Source organism: Pyrgilauda ruficollis, unplaced genomic scaffold (assembly GCF_017590135.1).
Source record: "Pyrgilauda ruficollis isolate IOZ18807 unplaced genomic scaffold, ASM1759013v1 scaffold56, whole genome shotgun sequence".
NCBI lineage: Eukaryota > Metazoa > Chordata > Aves > Passeriformes > Passeridae > Pyrgilauda > Pyrgilauda ruficollis.
The window spans coordinates 4,067,504-4,091,786 of NW_024527266.1; the positions used below are offsets into that span (position 1 = coordinate 4,067,504).

Genomic DNA, 24,283 nt, shown 5'->3' on the forward strand with positions numbered 1-24,283 from the left:
TAAGTGCACTGCATGTGTGACAGTGAGAAACCATTTCTAAGGTAGGCAAGTTGAGGTCAGCAGAGTTCTAGTGCTGAACATGCACATTCTTTCTATCGTGGACACGAGCCAAACTTCTCAAAGTAATTGTTATTATTTCTATCTATTCAGACTGAGCAACTTACTGTGGTACCAAGAGATACAAAAGTTGTTGAGGTAGAAACTTTCAGAAAGTTCCAGAAGGAAAATTTGAGCAGAAATACAAAGTAGGAGTTAGATTTCTGCTCTCCTGAATTTGTTTATTTATATATCTAGTAGTTTAATGAAATACATTATTATAGTGAGTAATATTAGGGATGTTGCATTGGATTTGCCATAGCCTTGTTTTTGTTAGGTGTCTTATTTTAGGTGCAGGTGGGAACTAGAATTACTTTAGAGTTGATCTGATTTTTAACTGGAGCTTTTCAAGTGACTTGAAACATTATCTCTCTTCTTGAAATCTCTGGTTATTAAAGAATATGAGATTAGTGATAGGCAATATTTTTAATTTTTAACTAATAAATTTGTGCTGAGGTGGCATCTGAATCCTTATCATACAGATTCTGCTGTAGGAGTATCATTCTTAATAATGTTTTGATTGAAGTCTAAAGGTGTGATTTTAGTAATGCAACAAAGAGTTGAAAGTAGTTGTTTTATGCAACTAATACTAGCATAATGCCAGCAAAATTCAATTGTGGGTATTGCTCTTAAATTTAAATTCATCACTTGAATCTTTCTCTACTCGCAGTACCAAATTTTCAGTTTAAGTAACAAATTGCCTGCCTTGACAGAGTTTACCTCTTGTTGTAAAAAGGAAGAAAAATAAATCTGAAATGATTTCTTGGTATTATTACTTACTTGCAGTGGGGATTAGCTGGACGTCAACATACTGGACTGGGTTTTTGAAAGAGCACAGAGAGGAACTCTGGAGCATCTGACAGAGGAGAAGCAGGGAAAGCTGTAGCTGTTTAGCCTTGAGATAAGAACACTTGGGGAAGATATTATCCATGTGTACAAGTGTCTGATGAGGAGAGTAAGGAAGATGGAACCAAATTCTTCACAGTGGTGCCTGGTGGAGAGGCAAGAAAACATTGGCATAAACTGAAATACAGGAAAGTCCACTCGAACACAAGGAAAAAAAATTTCTTTTTTTACTGTTAAACATGGTCAGAGCTTTTAGAAGAGGTTACCCAATAAAGTTTTGCCTTCATAGCCCTTTAAGTGACTCAAAACTCAGCTGAGCACAACTCCAATTCTGCTTTAGCTTGCTCTAGTTAACCATGCTTTGAGCAAAGGCATGGGATTGATGGTCTCAGAGTTCCCATCCATCTGCAGTGATTCTGTGATTTGGTGTACCCATGTCTACTGTTGTCCTCCTAGTTGGTTTGAAATAAAATTGGAGCTTGTTAGTGAAAGGTAGGTTCTAAGTTTGAATGTAGAGTCAGATGTTCTCTTACAGAAATAGCTGATCCACTGAAGATGCTTCCTTCCCTTTCCAGCTGTCCTTAGTAGAATTTACTGCCTCTACAGCTATGCAGATGGAATGTTTTTTCTTTGACTGCTTCTAATTTACTTTTCAGGAAAGCTGGCCATTGTAATGTAATTGCCTTTCATTAAGCAGCCTGATCTGGGTTGCTCTGCACTGAGATTATTGAGGAAGTGTTCAGCAGATAGAGTTTCAGCAAGGGAGTGAACTTGCACTGGAGTTCCAGAGCAGTCTGCCAGTGTTGATCTCCTAGGAAAGCCCTGCAAATTTCTTACTATTTATCTGCATTTCAGTGGCTCAAAACTTTAATGGACAATGAAAGAACAGAAATAAAAAGATGCTTCTGAGACACTTTCAATGGATGCAATAGTTCTTACATAGCCCCGGTTTCATGTGACATTTCCTTTGCTAAAGTATAGTTTTAAAACTGAACACAAAGAGCCAGCATCCATGGATGATTTCTGGCTCTTTATGAAACAGAATATTTCTTCAGTTTGACTCAGGGATAAAAACCTGTCATTTTTGCCTTCTAGTATTATACAAACACACACACACATAAGATGCAAACAAACCCAGCAATAACAAACAACCCTGCTGCAATGTTGTACTTTTTTCTGCTGTACTGGACAGTTATTTTGGACAGATTTACCATACTAAAGTTACAGCGTTTTAAGATTTTTAATTGAACTGTAAGTGATACCTGAGAAGTGCTGTCTTCTGATACCTGTCACATTTATGAGAAAGAATTACCTGGATAAACTGTATACAAGGTCTTCAGAAATCTTAAACTGATCATTTACAACATGAATATAATTTATTTCAATTTAAGCTCATTATGAGGAAGTTACCCATTCAAAATCCTTAGTACAAGTGAGAAATGGAATGGGCACAGTCATCTCAGTCCTGTGAAATATTTGCAGTTTATGTGCGGTGCATGTGTCACAAAGGTGTCCTGGTTGTGCAACAGTAAAGTGATTTATGCTAAAAACTGGACTTAGAAGAAGTGAGCCTGCTGGGGCTGCTGGAGCGGATCATGGCTGTCTCACACCGAGCTCCTGCTCTGGCTGAGGGCCAGTGTCTCCTTGATAAATTGTTACTTCCCAGTTTTTATGTACTCTGTAACCTTCTCCCTTCTTACCTGTCTGGCATGGAATATAACTGTGTGTTAGCTTGGTCACATAATTTTATGTGGCTAATATGTTTGGTAAGAAACCCCTTTTCTTCCTTCCTTCCCAATGGAGAAAGATGTCATTATGCTTCATTACAGCTGAACATTTTGTTAGAAGTATTCTCTCATATTTTCATCCATTACAAAGAGGTTGACCTGAACTGGCATGCTTAGGGAGTAAATATTATCTCCCTCCACAAAATACTTGCATTTTACATGGCAGCAGCCTGTTGTGCTCTTATCAGTTGTAATAGGGCTTTTACTTTGCTACTGCTGGAGCAAAGATTAAGAGGCAGATGTGATCCAGAAACATCTTTCCAAAACAGTCGAACTTCTGTTGATGAGCATGGGGCAGACACAGGGGCAGGAAGAAGAATGCTGCTGAAGTCCTTAAATTGAGGTTCTGCTCCTAGCTCTAGCAGCATTAATTAGCAACTCTGCTTGTGCTAATAAATTACCACCTGCTGTCACAACCAGAAATGTATGCACCCTAATAAGTGAAAGGGACTGGGTAATGAAAAACTACTCCTTTTTATAAGATAAATGTACATGTTTTACTCTTCCTAACTGACAGGTGGAGAGGTCTGTTTGACAGTAGCTATTCAGACAAAAAGTGAGCCAATTCATAGTTGCATTTAGTAGGAAGGTAAGCCAAGCTGCTTCTGCTGTCTGAAGTACCTCAGCTGGTACCCTGCCTGCTGTTTTGTAGTAAGGGGAGAGAAAAGTCTTCAACTATCATGACTATTTGTACATCTGAAAGTGATTCACATTGTAAGAAAGGTATCAAAACAAGATCATTTCTGTAATTTAGTAAGTGTTATTGGTTAGACCTACTGAATAGGCTTTTTCCTGGCTTGATAGGTTAATGTACACATTCTGGGGCAAAGGTTTTTAATGAAACCCTCCAAAATTGCAGTAATGCTAGGATGATATTGGAGCCACTGAGCATCACAAAATTGTTTAACATTTGGTAATAGTATCTTATTTTTCTTTGACATTTCAGCGGGAAGGTTCAATGTCTTCCTGGATCTGTGTGACCCTACAGTTAAAAGAAAGTAGTAGCTAAATTGGCCTGACCTGGAAACAGGAATTACAGACTCCAAAAGTCATCTTATCCAGTACTGTGCCTAAAGGTGGAGGAGGGGGGGCAGATTTGAAGATTCGGTTTAACTTCTAAGTCTTATCAGGCTTCTCAGGTTTATTAAAGAGCTTTTCTGGACAGTCTGTTGCAATATTAATCACCCTCACAGTGAAGAAAATTTGCTAATATTCAGTAAGAATTTGTGATCGTTGGCTTTCATCTTTGGATGTGTGTGTCTGAACGGGGCCCAGTCTTCATTAAAACTTACCACTGTGTTCACTTATACAGCAGAATAGCCCCCCCCCCCTCCCCTGGCTTAGTTTTGCTGTGGGAAAACTAAGTGAAATCAAGAAGCCAGTTTACAGGCCAGTCTTTGTTTTCAGCAGCCTGCTATGTCAGGGGCACATGTAAACATTGCTGCTTCAATGGCACAAAAGAATTTTGTGCCAATCTTACTCTTTCATGGTGTTCCTGAAAACTATAGAAAGGCTGCAGTGGTATATCCTGAACTTGTCTGCTTTGGTTGGTGAGAATCATAGACATTGTTATGAACTACTGCAGTGTTCTTTTGGAGGGTTGAAATTCCACAAAGGTCCCTAGCATAGCTTCTGTTCCTTTGGGATAAAACATTGTTCTTACCAAATGTAAAGTAAACAGCTAACTAAAAGCTTGTGTAACAGGGGGTTTGTTTGATGTTTTAAGGATATTCAATATTACAGAAGATATTGAGGCTTGCCTTGAACGCCATTACACTTTTTAAATTTACTGGCAGTACTGACCTCAGCAGAGGTTGGTTTTTGTCCGAAGATCCATGCTTTGATTTTCAAAGTATCCAAATCCTAATTCAGATTATCAACTCAGATTTGAGGTACCTAAATTTGCATATCAACCCAAATTCTATGAAATTAATGACAAATTATTTCTTGAATTGCATTGAAGAATTATGTAAAGGCATAGCTGGTTTTAGATTGCTGATTGTTCTCTGTGAGTAGAATAACTGGCCCATTAAAGAAATGTCCCTAAATGTTTAAGTCCTCTGCCTGAGATCCTAACAAGTCACCACAGGGAGATGTGGGATGTCTGTGTTGGCCATAGCAGACCTCTGTCACAGGCTGTTGCAGTTCTGTAAGCTGTCAGACTGGGCTTCAGACCCAGTGGTAACTCAGGCTTGCTCTGATACCAGCATGTGAGTAGGAGTTCTAACTTCTTTCTTTTATACCCTTAGAGATTTGATAGGATATTTAAGGGTGTGAGACCATGAGACTAAAACCAAATGAAAACTGGTCCAGCTAAGGATTAATGAATATTTTCATGACCTTCATACTGTACAGATGTTTTTAGTCCATACAGTGGAGTGAGTGACAGGACAAGTTTGCATTTGAAGGCAAGTTTACCTGTGTGTTTAATGGGGCCCTGAGGCATAGGGAAAAGAATTGCCCTTTGTTTTGCAATTGAGTGGGTACAAATGAATGAGACAGGAGCAAAATCTGTATCTGTAGAGACAGCTGTGTTTTAGCTGTGATATGTAAGTCAACAAAGGTACAAAAGCTGACTTGCACCCTTACAATGTAGTACTCCTGAGCAATATGCAGAATTTTTACACAAGCACTTTAAAACAGAAGTTTCATAGTCTTCCATATTTTACCATTTCAGTGTTATACTTAAATGTTTTGAAGTTTTTGTACTTAAGTATTACCCACAGGAAGACTCTTGTCTGAGTATTCTAAGCAAAAATGTTTTAAAATTAGTCATTTGCTTCTGAAAGACTTTAAAAAGTTTTCAGTTGTCATTTTATGATTTTTAAGACTCCACATTTCATGTCCTCAGTCATTTTATTTTTTTTTTTTCCTTTCAAACCATGAACAAATACAGGCCCTTCATACACCTCAGCTAACCTACAGCTTCATGTACTGCTGTTTTGCAAGTATTTTCTTAATACGTGGAAAGAAACGGAAGCCAGATGACCGACCGTTAAGAAAAATAAAAAGGAAGTCACACAGAAAAAAGTACACTTTGGAAGTGAAGTTCCCACTTATTATCACAATGTGTTTAGTCTACACCACTGCTGAATATTGAGAGAGGAAAATATTTTGGACAGCGTACATTCTAAGTGCAAATGCTTTGGCACTTCTTTGCTGAGGAATTTATGCTGCTCTTTTCCAGATGTCATGTGGTGAGAACAGGCTAGTTTGTTTGGGCTCTCCCCACGCCCCAAGATCTGCATTTGTCCTGTGTAGGAAGTGCACAGAGCCTGCTTCTGAATTTGCAGTCTCATCTGATCAAGAGACTACTTCACACTTGTCTTAATGAAAATATATTTTCCATTCCAGATTGCTTGATTTATAAATATGATACTGCAAAATACCCATAGTGTCACATATCCTTGATACTTTGATTGTTATCTCTAGTTATTCCAGTTAGTAGTAATTGTGATTGCTAGTGGAATGGAGGATATCCTGATTTGCTGCTGTCCTACAGAGCTTACTGTACTTTGAAGGGGAGAGTGTTTGCATACTGATCAAATTCCTAAAATCCCGAAGCCTCTGTATTCCAGGCACCACCACCCACGTGTCCACCTACTCCTGTCCTCTAGTCCCTTTCCAGGAATTCTAGAAAAAACTATCTGCTGGACACTCCGTTGACATCTGGAGTTCCTTGTCCAAGAAGTTGGGGGCTTTTAGGTATGTTTGATTAGTGGCTTTCCTTTTTCTCTCTCCCAAATTTGCCAACTTTCTCAGGAGCTGCCGGGTAACTGCCCTCCAATGCATCATTTATATGGATGGCTGAACATTGCTCTCTTTTCAGCATTTTGTTGCTATTTAGATGGCAGCTCTTGGATGACACCTGGGAGTCAGCTAACAGACTTAAAGAACAGCAAGCCAAATCATCTAAGGTGCAGTGGTAGACTTGGCAGTGCTGGGTTGATGGTTGGACTTGATGGTCTTGAAGGTCTTTTCCAACCTAAATACAATTCTATATGGGTGTTTAATAATTTTGAGTCCTGTCTAAATTAGCATTTTGTCTATATTCTTAATGTAAAAATACAGTTTAGATTAATTTCTGTAGTACTGTGCCAAGTTAGTGCCACTAATTTTGATTTGCTAAGGATTTAGTTTTTGAACTGCTAGCACAAGTCAGTGGCATCATAAATGTGTATGAATTACAGTCCTAAATTTTTTTTACCCTTTTTGCATCAAATTTAAGATGCTCACTGCTTTTTTCTCTGCTTCATTCTCTCAAAAAAAAACCCATCAGTTTTTTGGTATTTTTTTGCGTGTACACCCACAATGGTCGATTCTTCCTTTCAAGGAGATGAAGGATGGAAAGGGGAAAAAAGCTGCTTTTGTGTTATGTAAATGAGTTTGTGATGTCTTTATGTTTGTGTGGAAAAAATAGAAATTTTGAGGGCTATGTACTGCAGCTTAGGTATATCAGAGGTTAAAGTAGAGAAAGGTAAATGGTCACGGTTCTAAGATGCAGATACTAGCCTTGATGAAGTGACCATTATTAGTTAAAGAAAGGGAGGTAAGGGTAAAAAGCAAGCTCTTTATTTCCATGGAAAAGATATGACTTACTTTAGTATGACTAAAAATATTGTGCTATGTGGTAAGCATGGTATGAATTAAAAACTTGTTTACAGAGATACTTTGCAGGTCTTAAGCTGCATTGCTCCTCTGGCATGCTGTGATCTGGAGAGCTGCTATGATTTTTTTTTTCTGCTAACTAAATAGATTGAATTTGCTGGACTCTCTGCCCTAAGTCAAAGTTGTTCATATTTGGGAGGTTTTTGGGGTTACTGCATGCATTTGAATATTTGTGACAGTTACAGCTTGTAGAATTTTCTGCCTGGATAGCCAGCTGTTCCTTTCCTGACATTTCAAACTGAAGGACTGTACATGAAGGCAAATTACTCAGGGAAGATGTTCAAGTCACTTGGAAAGATCTGTTTACAGATTTTTGCAGGAATAAATAGTGCTTTTATTTTAAAAAGTCAAATTAGGGAAATCCTCTCTTACAGTAATCCACTCAAAATACATTCTTTTCGCATTCTGCTTTTACTTTGGGGTGTTTTGTTTTGGGCTGGCTTGCTTTTATTATTATTATTTAACTTAGCATATTATGGTTCCTTTAATGAGAACAAAGGAAAATGGGTTGGTGCCAGCTTCAACCAAGATGCCAGAAATTCCTTTGCTCAAGAGGTTTCCGGCCCAGTGATTGAACTCCCCATGCTAAAACTAAAGACAAGTTAGAAAAATTTGTAGCACGATAGTGGGCTATCTCACAAAAAATAAATTAAAAAAAAAAAAAAAAAAAACAAAAAAAAAAAAAAAAAAACAAAAAAAAAAACCAAAAAAAACCAAAAAAAAAAAAAAAAAAAAAAAAAAAACCAAAAAAAAAACCCCAAAACACTAAGCACAGCATAATTTCTTTTTAGCTAGGGGAAAAAAAACGATTGAACTAGAATAAAACTTCAGTCCAAAAATCTTCCTTGTCTTTTCTGAGATATATCCTAAAAGTATTTGTAAGAAATCTGCTTTTAGTAGAGTTCAGGAGCATGTCTAAAGGCATTGTATAAAGAAGGGATCCTGTTGCAGTAAGGTGTTTGTAGACCTGAAAGAAGTTTTTTCTTAAATATTCTAATCTGGTCAGATGAAAAAGCTTGCTGCTCTTTTAAAATGTGTAAAGCTCCAAGGTTTAAGCAGGGTGAAGGAAGGCTTTAATGAATGAAATTACTATTCCTTTTGAAATGTGTAGTAACAGCTATGGTTGATGGAAAGTCAGTTGGATCAGTCATGTAACTGGCATGTAAATAATGACTAGAAAGCAACGCCTGCTGTATCTATGGGTGGGATGAGATACTAATGATATACTATACCATTTCCCTGGACGTCTGTTTATTTGAAAGATGCATGGAAGCGTTTGAGGCCAGGCTGGATGGGGCTTCGAGCACACTGGTCTGGTGGAAAGTGTCCCTGCCCACAGCAGGGGGGTTGGAACCAGATGATCTTTAAAGGGCTTTCTGTACAAAACCATTCTATGATTCTCTTTTCACTCTCATTCATATATTTGCATTAAACAGATAACTGTCTCCCATTTCATTGATATTTTGGCAGTTTATAGGCTTTTAGGAGCCTGTTAGGATAGAACTATAGCCTTCAAAATCAAGATGCTTCTGGGTTGATAATTAGCAGATGAAAGAAATTCTAAGAATATTAATTTACACAAGTTGTGTTGCATGTTATGTTACTGGAAAGTACTTATTTAATGTCTAAGGATATGGATATAAAGACTCAATCAACATAGATGTAGACAGTCATTGGTGGGAGATTATCTTGGGGGTCAATTCTTTCAGTTCCTAGAGTAGTTAAGTCTCATGCAATGGCTTTTCATGTCTTTATATTTCCCAAATAAGTTTGGAGTCTGTTGTCCAGTTCTGGTCAAGTGAGGCAGAGAAGTAAGAAACTATAATATAGTTATCCATATATTAAACTTCCTTAGCTTCCTAGAGAAGAGAACAAATTTGATTTCTCCACTAACAGAAGGGTTTCAGGACAAGACAAATAATTATGTGTTCTGGTTATGTCTTCCAACAGCTAATAATGTGTGTGCTTTGGGATAAGCTGCAGTATATGCTAGTTTTGCCCAGACACTGAAAGGGGTGAAAACAATTTATGGGAAGAGCTCTGCATAGAGCTCAATATACTGTTAGAACCTTGGCATCAAAGGAGAACTGGCTGTGCAGGAAGCTGGGATTAGTGTGGAAAGTAGAGGTGCAGTGATGTGTGACAGAGATTTGTAGGAAATGAGCTTTCAGTTCTGTTGTTCACCCAACAACTTTGTTAAAAGGCAGACTGAAAGCTTTCTCTTTCTCCAGTCTGGAAGGGGCATTTGGGGAATTGAAGAAGTGGAGGCTTAGTGGTAAATTATTTATAGGCTGAACAGTGAGGGAAAGTATTGCAGCAGATTGAGGAAAAACTAGGTGGAAAAACGAGTGTTTGCAAAATTTGGTGAATAAAGTTTTCCTTCTGACTCATTATCTTTTCCTGGGCACTTCATTAATGTATAGGGTCGGACCTTGGCTTGAGCTTGAAGTCATGTGTCATTCTTAAACTGAAGTTTTCCAACCTTGTATTCTTTCTTTTGTTCCTGGCAAAATATGAATGAGGTCTGAGCTTAGTATGACTCCAAAGCAGTGTTGCAATACAAGTTTTGAATAATAATAATAATTCCTAAAATGTGTTGATAGGTGCCTTTGTGTAAGGGATGCAAAAGCTGCTGTAATCTTTTCAGAAACCAAGCAAGCTTTTCCTTTGTTGGATGCTTTTAGTCATGGTATTTTTCTCTGAAGAAACTATTTACATTATACTTTTGATTACTATCATTAAAAACCACTGCCAGCTTGGTTTTCACAATTCCACAGCATAAAATACCTCACTATTTACTAAGTGTGAACGGGGAGGACCCCAAAAAAAACCCTAGTTTTCCTTAGAGTGAGTGTTTTGTCCTTGAAAAATGTTCGGACACTTGAAAGTTTTGCACTCCTGTAGAAGGAGAGGTCATCACTCTTGCACAATGGCTTAGGTGAAATGCTGTGAAGACTAAAAAAAAGTATGTTGGTACAGCCAGAATTAGCTATCATCTTCAATTTTTAGAAGTGTTGGGCCTCAGCATCTCTGTTTGTTCAGAAAAAAATAATTTAAAAGTGATCTGAACCATCCATTATCCAGGACTGAGACTGTTTTTAATAGAAAAAAATATTTTTTCTCTCAATAAAACCATATTGTGGTTTTAGGAGCACCCAATGAAAAGTTAAGACTTTTAATTCTATTCCTTAATTTACTGGGTTCTCTGCTTGCTTTTTATTATTAGAAATTGTGAAACTATGAAACATAGTCCTTGCATACATGTCCCTACCCTGAGTTATGCTTTTAGCCTGATCTGAGGAAAGACAGGCATGCCCTTTTAACTTGAAGGGTAATGCTTGGTGGGATTGTAATCCGAGGCAGTTGGACTGCTGGGGACTGCCTGGGGAACTGGTGAGTAATCTGCCTCCAGTTATCTTGCATCTCTTGCTGCACCCCACTTCTGGGGTTGGGAGAGGGAGATTTGGAAAAATCTAACTGATGAGCTGCAGTAGGGTAGAGGACATGTAGGCTTCAGTTCACTTTGGCAGTAAAATCTGCCTTTTTTCCTGTAATATTTGAGGAGTCAAAACTTCAACAGCAGTAGAAAGGACAGCTTGTGACAAGGCATTCATGCTATGAGAAACTTGTTAATATTTGAGGTTTCTGCTGAGGAGCTGTGTTAGTAGGAGATTAATTGACTGTCATAGTATCAGCTATGAAGAACTTTCTGGGGGGAAAAATAAGTCCTATATTTATTGCCATGGGTGTATAGGCGGTATAGAAAGCCCAGTGGGTGGGGTCCAGTGTTGGGACGATGAGGGTACAGCCTTCAAAGTAAGATATGACATGAAACTGTAGGACTTTGAGCCCAAACAAAATGCCAGCTCATGAAAGAGGGAGTTTTGCATATGGACTGGGATGAACTCGGATCATTTTACATCTGAGTCAAGAGCTACAGGTCAGACAGACCAGGTCTCCTTTTTGCGATGATAGCTGGAGGGAGTGGATACCTCAGTTCCAGTGGACACTGGAGCACGTCTGTGTACATAATATTAAAGCCTAATTGCTTGATTCTTATTGACAGGTCATCAAAAAGAATGAGCTCTTACTAAAACCACAATACAGCTTAATATGAATTAAAAAACCTATTCCTCTCCTGTCTCAGTTGAGATATTAGTGCAGGGAGTCCACGATTGTAAGCATCTCTTTTAATGTGCATGTATATATCTGCTCATACCAGATACTGGCCTCATAGGAGCACTGTGAGACTTCAATAAAGATTTTTAAGTGCTTTATTATCCTCAGATGGAAGGAGCTTAGAAATGAACTGTTTGTCATCAGATAAGTTAGTAGCACATAACAAGGCTATAACCTATTAACATTGGCTATTAACAGCCTGTTGGCATCAGAATAATTAATGGTTAGGTTTTTGAAATGCAATTGCCCTCTGAAAAGTCATGTGCAGGTTTTGGATATGCTGTGTGTTTTTATGCTCTGCTCCATTGCTTTCTGAACTGCTGTGCTGCATAACAAACAAACAAAACTCAAAAAACCTCCCAAATCAAACAAAAACCTAAAAACTTTTTGTTAGCCATCTTAATCAGTATGCCAACAAGAATAAGTAAAGAATTAATGCCTTTCAAATGGTAGTTTAGTGGAAAATGTTCAATTAAAGCTACAGTTATTTAAGAATTACCCATACTGGCCTCTCTAAATATTTTTTGGTTCACTGATAATTTGCTTACTTTCTTATTAAAAAAGCTTTGTCAATAGAACATTGGCAAGGTGAAATTTTATAGCAATTATTTCAACTTGGATACATAGCAACTCAAGTGAGTGCTTTCTTCTGAAAGTCATCACAGTATTATCAGCTCCTTTGAAGTAAAGGCTTCCAGGACTTCAGAATGGAGAACTGGCAAACCCTAGTGAGGTTAAGGGGATTTATAGGTCTCAGTAAAACAATTTGGCTTTTGAGAGAGAATAAAATTGTCTGTAGCTTAATGCGTACTGTCATACTCAGTGTGAACATGCATAGAACATGTAGCTACAGTACTTTATGTATTTTTTCAGGAGGGGATAGCTGTTTCATAGATGTGCATTTACATTTGCTTTTATGAAACTGTGTGAATCAGATGCCTAGCAGTTGGTTTGGATTTTGTCATTAGGAATTTAGAGTGATTGTGGTGTTATTTTTGAGTTTTGCCACAAATAAGATGTTCCCTGAGTTTTCATCACATTTCCTAAATTGCTGTGTTTGGATTAGACCAGCCACAAAACACTCCAGTCTGCTACATCCAGCAGGCCAATTCTCTGCTCTGGTTTAGGCAGAGCAACCTGAGCAGTTATATCCAGCTGCTTCTGTTTCATTAAGTACCCCAAAATGCAACTCACATTAGCTATTGACAGAGTTTCTTGAGCCTGCAGAGACAGATGGTCACAGGCTGTAGTCCTGTTGAAGAAATCCTGTCAGTGGCAGAATCCCCGTTTGAATTCCTGTACCTTATCATGAGGGTGGGAGCAAAACACGTCAGAAGCAGAGCCACGCTAGCCTTGCATGGCCTCCTGCAGAGGCCAGTGGCTTATGTTCTATGATAATACATACTAATGATTTTTATTCTCATTCATAAGATGTGCAGCTTCTGCCCCCCTCAAATTAATTACTTTGGAGTGCCCTCCCATGGATCTCCAAGTTAGTTTGATTCCATGGTATTGTCATGAATGAGTGATTTAGATGCTTAAAGAATTCCTGTCAAAGGTATTGGCAAAAGCACCATGTCCGTGACAGAGGTCAAGATGCGTTTGGATAATGCTCTCAGGCACATGGTGTGATTCTTAGGGTGGCTTGTGCAGGGCCAGGAGTTGTATTTTTTCCTTCCAACTCAGAATATTGCTTATTACCTGGATGAAGCATAGCAAGGAAAATCAGATCATAATCAATTTAAAGAAATTTGTGCAGGGATTGGGAACACAAACAAAAAAAAAGTAAGAGTGCAAAGGGTAAGGGAGACCCATTAAATCACAAGGTCCAGAGTAGACCTGCTTGCCAGACAGCCTCACACTTGATCAGTGGTTTTATGTCTAAAGGATTCAGCAGCACTTAATCTTTGGCTAATTTTACACAGAATGATTAAGTAGAAGTTCGTGTAAGCACAGCAGCAATGTAACTAGGTCTGAGATGGCAGTATTCGTGCTATACTTGCTGTAGCGTATTTAAAGCAATTTGCACGCACCCAGACACAGAGTCTGTACAAAGGTGTGCATGTTACAAGTTCTCCTGGTGTTCAGGTGTGTTTTGGCTTTTTTTACTTTCTACATCGTTACCTTGCATAACTGTACAGAATTAAAAACTTGTATATTTTAAGGGCTCGATTCTGAGGGTGCTCCCAAGAGCTTCCTGTCAGTTCCCTCCCGCGGCATGGTTCCATTACACAGTCAGCTCCAGCATTTCCTACCTGTGTTGGGCTGACTCAGGAGCAAGTCTCCTCACGGCAGGCTCATACCTGCGTCACCATGTCCTTTTGCTGAACTGTATTCTTTACTGTTTCTGCACATTCAGGGTAACATCTGGAAACATCCTGCAGATTTTTTTAATTTTTTTTTTTAATGTTACAAGATGCTGGGATTCTCTGTTTCAGCCGCTCTTAGAGCGGTTATCTATGGAAATTGTTGGGAAGAGGCTGTGGAGTGTTTGCCTAATGGCAGAGTTGCAGCCTGGGACTTGAAGCAGGCAAGGCAGCCGGAGACCGAGTTTGCTCTGCTGTCCTGCGGGTGTTCCCGTGTCCGGACCTTGATCTCGGGTTTATGCGTGCGTGTGGTGTGGGCAGGCTGGTTACAGCCTGGATTAACTTTGGTCTGAGCGTGAACCTCCTGTCCTTGAGTCAGGAGGGCGTCGTGCTTAAAATGGGGGTTCCTCCAAGCGAGCGCTGGGGTCGGTGTTCCCGGCGCCCCAGAGAACGGCGCGTGTGGCTGCAGGGACTTAACATTCACCATTCGCCGCTTGTCGGCTCTGCAGCCCTAATGTGGAATTAGCATAATTGGCTGCTGTCTTTTTAGCCGGTTTTAAAGAGAGCAGCTCCATCTGGGCCGCCCTCCGTACTCTCGGGGCTCCCCACTGTACCCTGTCTGTGCCTCGCCTCTGCTCGGCGGGGGAGGCCGGCCCGGTGCGGGCAGGGCGCTGTCCCTTTAAGGCGGGGGGCGGGCCGGGCCCGGGCGCTGAGTGACAGCGCGCGCGGGGTCACGTGGGCCGCCCGTATTTGAAGGTCACAAAAAAGCTGCTTCCTTTAGAGAGAGCAAGAGGGAGCGAGAGGGAGGGAGCGAGAGGAGAGAGCGAGGGAGCGCAGCCAAAATGGCCGACGGAGCGTCTGCTGGGTTCTGAACGTTTGAAATAAAAAAAAAAAAGGAGAGCAAAAAAAGAAAAAAATTAACAAAAAAGGAAAAAAAAAACCTAAACAAAAAAAAGCAAAAACACAAAACCATTTTTGGATTTTTTTTTTCATTTCCATCTACCTTGTATGCCTCAACTCGCTGGATTTAAGCACTGCTGCACTTTATGAGGTTAGTGGTACGTTTATGTTTTATTGTTTTTACCTATCAGTTGATTTCTCTAAGAGCCTGAGCTGACCCTTTCCATCCGTGGTTTGGCAGAGGTGTCTCTTCTAGCACAAAGACTTGCTTCAGATCTTGTCTGCTTGTACGTGTACGGCACTTTTAGTGGATTTTTTGGGTTTTTTTAGAAGGAGCTCTCCGTACAAGTGCGGTGTGGATTTGGAAGATATTTGTAATTTAAAACACCTAGGCAAATTACAGAAGATGGTTTGTATTTTTCGAGCTGGTGAAGTACAAGATAGTGCTGAAAATCTTGTTTTATTTAAATAGAGGCTTTTTAAAGAGAGATTTCTTCCCCACAGCACCCGGAGCTCTTAAATCTGCTGCAAAAATTTGCATGTATAAAAACCGGGCTCGCATTCTTTCTGCTGCTGGGTCGGAGCGGGGCCGGCCGGGGCCGTGCCTTCGGCGGGAGCAGGGACGGAGCCTCCCCGGCGGAGGAGCGGCGGGAGCGGAGCGGGGCCGGGCTGGCTCCGGCCGGGCCGGCGCTGCCGCGGGGCTCCCGCGCGGGCTCGGCCGGGCCCGGCGGCCCATCCGGCGTGCGCCAGGTATTCAGGAATGTGCGGGATGCTGGCCGCTGCCGGCGTTTTGTGTTCTACGGGAAGCAGGCGTTCATCTCCACCTTAGCGCAGCCCTTTGCCTACATTTACTTTCTCGCCTTTTTTTTTTTTTCCCTTTTTTTTTTTTTTTTTTTTTTTTTTTTTTTTTCCACCCAGCCTTCTGTGTTGCTAAAAATTTAAATCCGAGTTATTTTTGCAACTCCCTCCAGAACCAAGCAGAAAATTAAAGGGAAATAGCTGGAGCTTGCTTTCTGAGAACAGGCCCCTCCTCCTGCATTGTAAGAGTGTGATGTAATGCTCCTTTCTGTGGGGTTAAATGAAAAAAATTCTGTGGTGGTGTACATTATATTTCACCCCTTCCTCACAGGCATTGCATTGTGGTATTTTTTGTAGCTGAACATGTAAGCGGCAGATAATTCTGCAAATAATCGTGTGAATATACTCCACATTGCAGTGTATTAGTGTAACGATTGTGGTTAGCAGATCAACTTTGTAAACCTACAAGATGGCTCATATTTTATATTTCTTTGTGGCCTTACATGCATGTAGTTAAACACAAAGGAGGAGACAGACTTCAGAAGCTTATTGAAAATGTATCTGGCTGTTGTCGCTATATTCTTGTACATATTGGGACTTTTTTTTTCTGCACTGGCTAGCAAATATTCAAAATAATTCTGCAGTGTGTTGTTTCTCATGGAAATTAGGAGATGGTATCTTTGGAGTTTTCTTTTTTTTAATTTCAAGTTAGAGGAAGCCAATAAAAGAGAACTCTGCTCAAATTTTATGTAGTTTTCTTGCTGGTAATTTTGGTTATTAAGCATTTAATAGTAACGGATAACCCAGTTAATACATGAAGTAACACATGCCCTTTGCTTAGGGTTAGTGAACTTACTAGATTCCACCCTCATGTTACTGGCAGGTATCTGAGGAAATGCTATAAAAATGTTCTCTGTCTTTGGCATGATGTACCATGATGGTTTTTGTTATTCAAAACCTTCTTGGGCTCAGTGGAGGTCTGGATGTAGCCAGAATATGTTGAATCTACCTGTTGATTGACAATGAATAATTAGACATTAGAACTATTTTCAAATGCAGTCTAAAGTAGGAGTATTCTCAGATTTGGTGCTTACTGGACAGAAACATCAGTTACTGCAGTTTATGTGGTAATTGCTATAGAATGGGATGGCTGAACTGAAGGAGTAAAGAAAACCCAAGTTGTGTCCTGAGCTGGCAGTATTGTAGGATGTAGTCTTCCCAGAATCTGCACTTCAGAACAGTACTTGCCTTTTCTGTGTATTTTTTTGCCTTCATGCCTTACTGCCTACGTTACACACTTGCAGAATGTGTAGATGTTTGCACATACAGCTTGATGGTTAAGGTGATGGAATACAGGGTGGTTCCCAATAGCTGCTACTGCTCCTAGCTACAGAAGCTCTTGTGGGTCAGACAAAAGGCAGCTATTGAGAATAGTAGAAATCATTCCAATAAGGAGTCTGTCAAACATTTGAGCAGCTTTGTGAGACTGTAATTGTGAATAGGAAAGACCAATTAAAATAATTCCTCTTATTAATACGCTTTTGACCCCTCAGATCTCATTGTGGGGTGTGTTGAGTACTGTGCAGTCTGTGCAGCCATAGGATTTTAAGTATGAATCTGGGCAGTTCACAGCGCTGTTTGTATTCAGTGCATTCCTGCAGTACAGCAGGAACAAAACACTTAAATTTGAGAGACCTGACTTGAGTTGCAATTTCTAGATCAGTTTGAAGCTTACAGAGGCATGGGGGCAGGGGAAGTTTTTTTGCTTCGTTCAGTTTGCAGTGACGATGCTGAGTTCAGAAGCTTTATTAAATTTTTCTGTTTGCATTTGCATGTCGATTGTTGTTGGTATCTACAGGAATCAGTCCCTTTCCAAAGCAGACTGTTTTAGTAGGTTGAAAGCTACAGTGAAGTCTGTAGTTAGCAGAACCCCTGGAGATTTTTGCACTACATCTAAGAGATTCTTGAGAAATAATTGACAAGAAAAGCCTTATTACCGTTGAGCTTCAATATACTGGAGTCTACAGTTCTAATGGGAAAAAATTCAGGGAAAACAAGTGACTGAAAGATCAGTATGCTTAGTTTCAGTTGCTTTTCTTTTAGTCCCTTTCTCTCCTGCTGAGAAGGAAGAAAAAGAAACTTTGTAAGATCATGCAGTCTTTGCCAGCTGATTTCAGCTGAACTTAACCTTTTTAAAATTTTTGTTTCTTACTTAGTAATAGGTGGCTTAGTAGGGAAGAAGGTGTCAAATATATGAGGAAAAAATCCATAGAAATAGAGTATTTTTGGAAGAGAAATTTTGTCCACAAGTTTCCTAGTACCCTTTTAGAAACCTGTCTTGCATCTTGAAACAGAGTTCCTTAATTCTGGTCACTATGGATCTATGTTCCTTTTGGACCAGGATGGAAGGTGAGAAGTTGATTTTGAACAATATTTCTTGGAAGCTGCACCCTTGGTACTCTCTTCAGCTGGTAGTAGTTCATAGCTGAAAAGTTTCAGTGATTTTTGCTTTAATTGATTAGGAAACCATCTACTGCCTTCCTAAGAGCTGTTTCACCTCATTAAGTATTGGTTTCCTGTTTAAACAGCTCAAGATTTGAGGCAAGAAAATAAGATACATAGGACGTTTAGCTCCAAGGACCTGTATTTCATGTCCTATCAAGGGAATTAGATGTGAGTATCAGGGTTCTAGTTTTGTTACCTTAGATTTCAAGTAGCTAAACTTTAAATATTGGGCTAACATTATTGCTCCAGAATTAATGATGTAAAATTCAGGTTAGATTAATACAAAGATGTATTTCTTCTGAAATCGTTAGTTGCTGATGCTAGCATTAGGAGTTTTACATGGTATGATTGCATGTGCCATCTTTCAAATATTGGACAAACAAGTTGCTTGAAGTTGGGTGTCAAGATAACGGGTTTTGGCTGCTTCAGCATTAAAGGCAAATGTGGAGCTATCATGGAGATAACTACTATATACTGACAATATTTCTGTTTTGTTGTTGTGATGGTGCTGTAATTGTTCTTCAGAACACAGGTGGAACGGTGCCTTTTTGTATTCGTGGTGCTTTTCTGTATTTGCGGTGAATTCCAACTCCAGAGCTGTACATTTAGCACTTGTCACTGCTTAAGTTCTCCTTTACACGTAGTCTTCCTACTAAAGAACACAACAGGGGGTTTTGTGTTTTGTTTTTGTTTGGTTGGGGTTTTGTTTTGCTGGGTTTGGGGTTTTTTTCTTGCTGAGACAGATCATATATTCTGGGAGCAGCATGAGTATATGCAAACCCTGATTTGTTTGGGGTTTTTTTTTGTGCCATCTGCAGACTTCTGAAGGGAATTCCTAAGGTTAATGGATATTGTCATTTTAAAGGCTGTTTTCCTGTCTGTATACAGTATGCTGGCATTATAGTTTAGGGGTGAAATGCCCTGCTGTTACTACAATTGTATATTTTTTAATAATTTCTGAGAAGTTGTTTCTTAAGAACTGGTTGATGTGATATTTGGGTGTTGTAGCCTGAGTAAATTGAAGAACTTCTTATTCAAAATATTGTACTTTAAGGACTACTTTTAATTAGCCTGTTCAGTCATGTGGGAAAACATAACATAAGATACAACCCTTGGAGTTTTTTCACACACCTAAGAGAAGATACATTAATAAAACACAAGATGTACTTTAAAGGCAGAACAAACCAAAATGGGTTAAACATCATGGAAAAATGTGTGCTGATACATCTGGAGATTGTGAGGGCAGTTTTGTTAAAAAAACACAGTTAGTAAGAATGAAAGTTGACTGCTGCTCCTTACAGTGCTACCATTTGTGTCTGAACTCAATTATATGGATGCTTGTATATGTTAGGCAGAGAAAATCATCTGAGAGTACCTGACACTGATGGGTGGTAAAATGCTTAAAAGTATAAGTCTTGTTTATATTAATAAAAACATGTGTTAAATTGAGACTTTTAGGAGTGAAATGTGACCTTGGAATTTACTACAGCAAAACTGAAACAAGGCATCACGATACAATTGTGTTTGATTTCATGCCAGCAGGGGAGTTCTTCTCTTAGGATGGCATGTGTGAGGCCACATTTTAGCAGTGGGGGAGATCAACACATTTTGACTTAGCTCCAGTAAGAGCAGCAAGAAGTAATACAGGGAGGTAGTCCATTGAAAAAACACTTCAGCTTTTAAATGTTTATTTTTATAGATGCATTCTCTGCAAACAAAGAAGTAGTTGTCTAATTTGTGTCAGAAGAGCATCATTTTGACATAGAGCTCCATTGTCGTTGGGTGTGCTTTGAACAGCATAGTTACTTCAGCAACTAAAAAGCAGAAAGGCGTGAATGTTTTTAAATCAAGGTGACCATTCTTTTTTAGTTCCTTAAAATTACATCAAACCTCACTGTGCATGTTAAAATTATAAGGGAAGCATGCTCAGCTTTCCCAGTGTGCTTAGCAGATGTAGAGTCAAGGCTTCCTGAAGTACAGGTCTGAGTATAGCAGCTGAACTGATTTGAACTAAAGCAGAATATTACCTTAATTTCTGAATCAGAGAAGAAGAATTTCTTTAAAAAATAAAACAACGGGAAAATTACTTCTGGTATTCTCAGTGGGGGTTTTTTCCCCCTTTTTAAGCACAGCATTTGCTGAATAACGTAGTCATAAATCTGCTGTCCACTTGTAATCTCAGTGGCTGTTGGGCACAGCCTCTGTGTACATAGGAAAGTGGCAAAACTTAAGCTGCAGTGAAACTGCTGGAATTGGGGTTTTTAAAACGGCTTTTGTAGATTGAGTTTTTTTGAGCCAGTTGACCTATATGAAAATAGGAAAGGTTAAATGTATAATGTGTTAATGCCACTTAACCATTAATTAGAGTAGAGCTTAATTGTCCCATTTTACATGTGCTCTGTGGCAAATATACACAAATGTGTTGTCATTCTGGTCATTGTATGCTTGTGAACTTGTTTGTGCCTGAGCTATCCAGTTTTCCAGGATGTAGTGTCCTGTGTCACTTAAACCTTCCTTAAAATAAGTCTTCAGTATTTTCTTCCATGTTTTTTGCACCAGTTTGTATTTTAGTGTTGGTAGAAGAAGACATTACAACTTAATATTAGGGTGCTAATGTAGCAGCGTTTGCGCTCTTGTTGCAGCTTCTGTATTAGTATTTATATTTTTAATTGTATATAATTGTGCTTAAGCAATCATGGCAGATTCAGGATCTCATTTAAAACACATGGTTCTAATTCTCTGTTGGTACTCTAGATATACTTGACTACAAAACAGCTTTCTTTGGCAAGAGGTTGGCTACCACTGAGAACTTCGTCAACTAAAGTGAAACTGAAATATTCTGATACATGACTTTGCCCGCTAAATATGCAGCATGTTTGTGCTCAGTCTTTTGCTGAGCAATTCATTGGGAGGATGATTTGATCACAACATACAAGGGAATGTTGGTATTATAATGCTTGGAAATCCTAATCTGGTAGCTCTTGCTGGATTTTTTCCAGGCTGTTCTGCGTTTTACTTGGAGAGAGTTTCAGGACAATAAAAGTGAAAATGGCTACCTTCTGTATGCAGGGGAAGACAGGGCAGAGGGTACCAAAACTTAGCACTTTTTTTTTCTTAGCTTTTTCCTATGTACACTGAAAACCAGTTATCCTGTGAAGCAGAAAATAGTGGATTGTTTCATTCCCATGTGAATTTTTTAAAATGAATTCGTCTATATCCTAGTTAAGACTAAGAAATAAACCTTTCCTATTTTGTTAGATTTTACTTGGGTATTATTAGTGTTATTACCTCACTGTTTTAGTCAAGGTGTCTTCTATGATAAATATTAGAAAAATAAAGAATAATGCACTTAAAACTGGTTAAAAGTATGGCACATGGAAATAGAGGATGTCCTGTTGAGGTTATATATATGCCATTTTTAATCTAGCTCTGTTTTTCTTTGCGGATGTCATTACAAGTTTGTGTGCATTGGTGGGAATCTAAATGTGGGCTAGGTTCAAATTGCCTCTAAAAATGCTTGGTTAACCTGAAGTAAAACCCCAAAAGCTTTTTTCAGCCTAGTATAAAAGAAGGTTCCAGCTGGTGCTACAGAAGGCAATTGTAGCAATATTAATGGGAATTTAAAATTAAATAGTCTTGTGTTCCAGAGTCAAGATTTCCGTTCCTTTGCAGGTAACGTTCACATTATATGCTTGATACATATCAATCAGACCAAGCAATGCTGAGAGAAAGATGGAGATGGGAGAATCCTAAGCCTTACATACAGATAATTTTTCAGCTGTTGGAACCAGTTTAGTCGTCTTGTGCAAAAGATATCTGAATTTGCATTTAACCACCTCATCTTACATGGTAGCTGTTCTGGAATGGTGACTTCTTGTTAAGTCCTTGGGTGACTGTTTTTATCACAAAATAACACATTATTCTGTATCAAGTTAACTCTGCTGTATTATTAATTAGTAGGTAGTTTTGCTCTACATTTGCCAGCTACTATAAATAAAATATATATCCTGACACAAAAAACTGTTGGAAGTGTGGTTTTACCAGATTTTAGGTATAACAAGATGAAAAGGGCAAAAGCAGACAAAAGCTAAACTTTGAGAGTCTAGAATTTACTTTTGCAGCTTAATGTACCTTAAAGCCTCAGTTGCACTATTCTTTAAGCTAGCTTGCCATAGTTGGGCCATTGAAAACCAAACAGGTTAATATATGGAAAGTCAGCCTGTCTCGATAATGTTTTGGAGACAAGATAGTTTCTCAGATGTGAATTTAAAGGTGACTGTTTTAAAGGTGATGACCTGTATTTGAATGTTTCATGCTCAGAAAAAGCTGTGATGTTTTGCTTCAGTCTCAGAAATGTGAAGTGAAACTCTCCTACCATGGACTTGCCAAGCATAGGGTCAGCTTAAATTTATGTAACTTCTCTTAATCTTTTTCTTTGAAAAACTTACCTTTTAAATGATGCTTCAGCTAGTATTAGATAACTTGGTTAAGCTTAAATGCTTCTTCCCCTTTGCATTCTTAGGCCATTCTTCTATTGTTTAGTTGTTATATATTAGTTGTTGTGATCATTTTAGCTTGAGCGTTGATTGCTCTATTTATTTCATGCTAAGCTGTTAAAAACAGGCTTCATCACTGGGTCAGTGCATTAAAAAGAACAAGGTTACAGATAGCTCTTCATTGTAAGTTGAATTATAGCATGTAAATAAATTTCATTTTTTCATCTTGTTTATTAAGAAACTTTGAAATAATTGTCTATTTTCCAGCTTACTACATGTTTTTCTGTTTGTGTGTGTCTGATACGGGTGTGTGTATGCATATATGTAATAAGTGCATGTTGGCAGTTACTACAGTTAAAAACCACCAGGTATCAACTGACAGGTAGAGGCTTCTTGGCAGGGCACAGGTGGTCTATACACCTATGAAATACACAATGAAAATGGCTCTCAAAGTCAGTTCGAGTTTTGTGTTTGGGAAAAGCCTGCACAAACGAAGCAAGTGCCTTTCTGTAAGGTAAGTGTACAGACGTTAGAGCAGCAGCAGAGAAATCCAGAGGCCACACAGAAAGTCAGAGGCAGAGCCAGACTTGAACTCAGAAGTTCCTGGCTTGTGGCCTGGGGCTGAAGCCAGTCATACACAGCTGTATTGAATTGTGAATAGAATGATGCTTTTTTTTTTTCCTTCACGAGTTTAAGGGAACAAAGCTGATTTAACCGAAATCGTAATGTGGATAAAGAGATGGAATTGTGTAATTCGCCTTTCTCAAAATTTCTAGTGCTAAAACTTTGGCGTTAAAAGTTGGTTCAGCACTTGTGGGTTTCCACTCACCAAGGAGCATGATTAACATAGCTGGGTCACAAATTGTGACAAATCCTAGTGCAGTGCCTTGAGGTCAGACTAAGGGCTTATTCTGAGTGTAGAGGAATTCAGACTTAAAAGCTACTGCTCTGCATGCTACCTTGAGAAATACTAATGACAGAAAGAAAATGCCCTGAAATTTGATTTTCTTTGATGTTTTAAAATAGAAGTGAAAACCTAGTACAGAGATGGTCTGCCTGAAGTTGACTGTTTATTAAACTGAAATTCATATTCTATACTTAACACTTGTGGATTTTTAATGAGGCTTTAAACATTGTTATCCTTCAGTGCAGTATGAAAGAAGTGAGAACCTGCTGTAGATTTGCTGCGTGGTATTTTCTTCCTTCCTGAAGTAAAAGCTTGGAGTAGCTTCTATTGAATGTATGGGCAGCTCTGGTTATTTTAGGAGCTCCCTTTAGGAAGAAGGCTTTGATCTAAAGTATTATTATAGAATGAACATCACCATTATGAATTATTTTTCTTTGCTGTTAAAAGTCTTGACAGGGATTTTAAAGTCTGTTTCACAGTAAAAGGGACCTCTTTTCCAGGCAAAATGTCAGTAATAGCAAGCTCTAGTAACAAAGTAGAGGTTTTCTTTTTTCACATTGGCTACCTTTATTAATCTGTGTGCTGTGTCTTCCTGACTGAGGCTTTATGCAAATGTATGGTAAGGTTATTTTCCTAAATTATGAACATTGAACTTAGCCAGAGAATACAAACTAAAAAAAACCCAGAACCAAACAAAACACTAAGGTGTTTTTGTTTGCTTACCAGGAAGTAAGTTTCATTTTGTTTGTTGAAAGTAACAAAAACACTCAATAGTTTTAAAAAGAAGTCCAAGTA

General features: G+C 38.8%; 1 protein-coding gene across 9 annotated transcripts in view; it reads left to right on the forward strand.

Moving 5' to 3' along the window:
* TNRC6B (trinucleotide repeat containing adaptor 6B) overlaps positions 1–24,283 on the forward strand; it is a 138,046-nt gene that overhangs the window by 40,238 nt on the left and 73,525 nt on the right. The window contains exon 1 of one of the 9 annotated variants that reach the window (XM_041481395.1): positions 14,121–14,933. The exons of the other annotated variants lie outside the window; for them this stretch is intronic. Within the exon in view, the coding sequence (XP_041337329.1) occupies positions 14,929–14,933 (5 nt within the window). The 5' untranslated portion in view covers positions 14,121–14,928. Of the gene's footprint in view, positions 1–14,120; positions 14,934–24,283 lie in introns of those variants that run through there. 9 annotated transcript variants of the gene reach the window in all.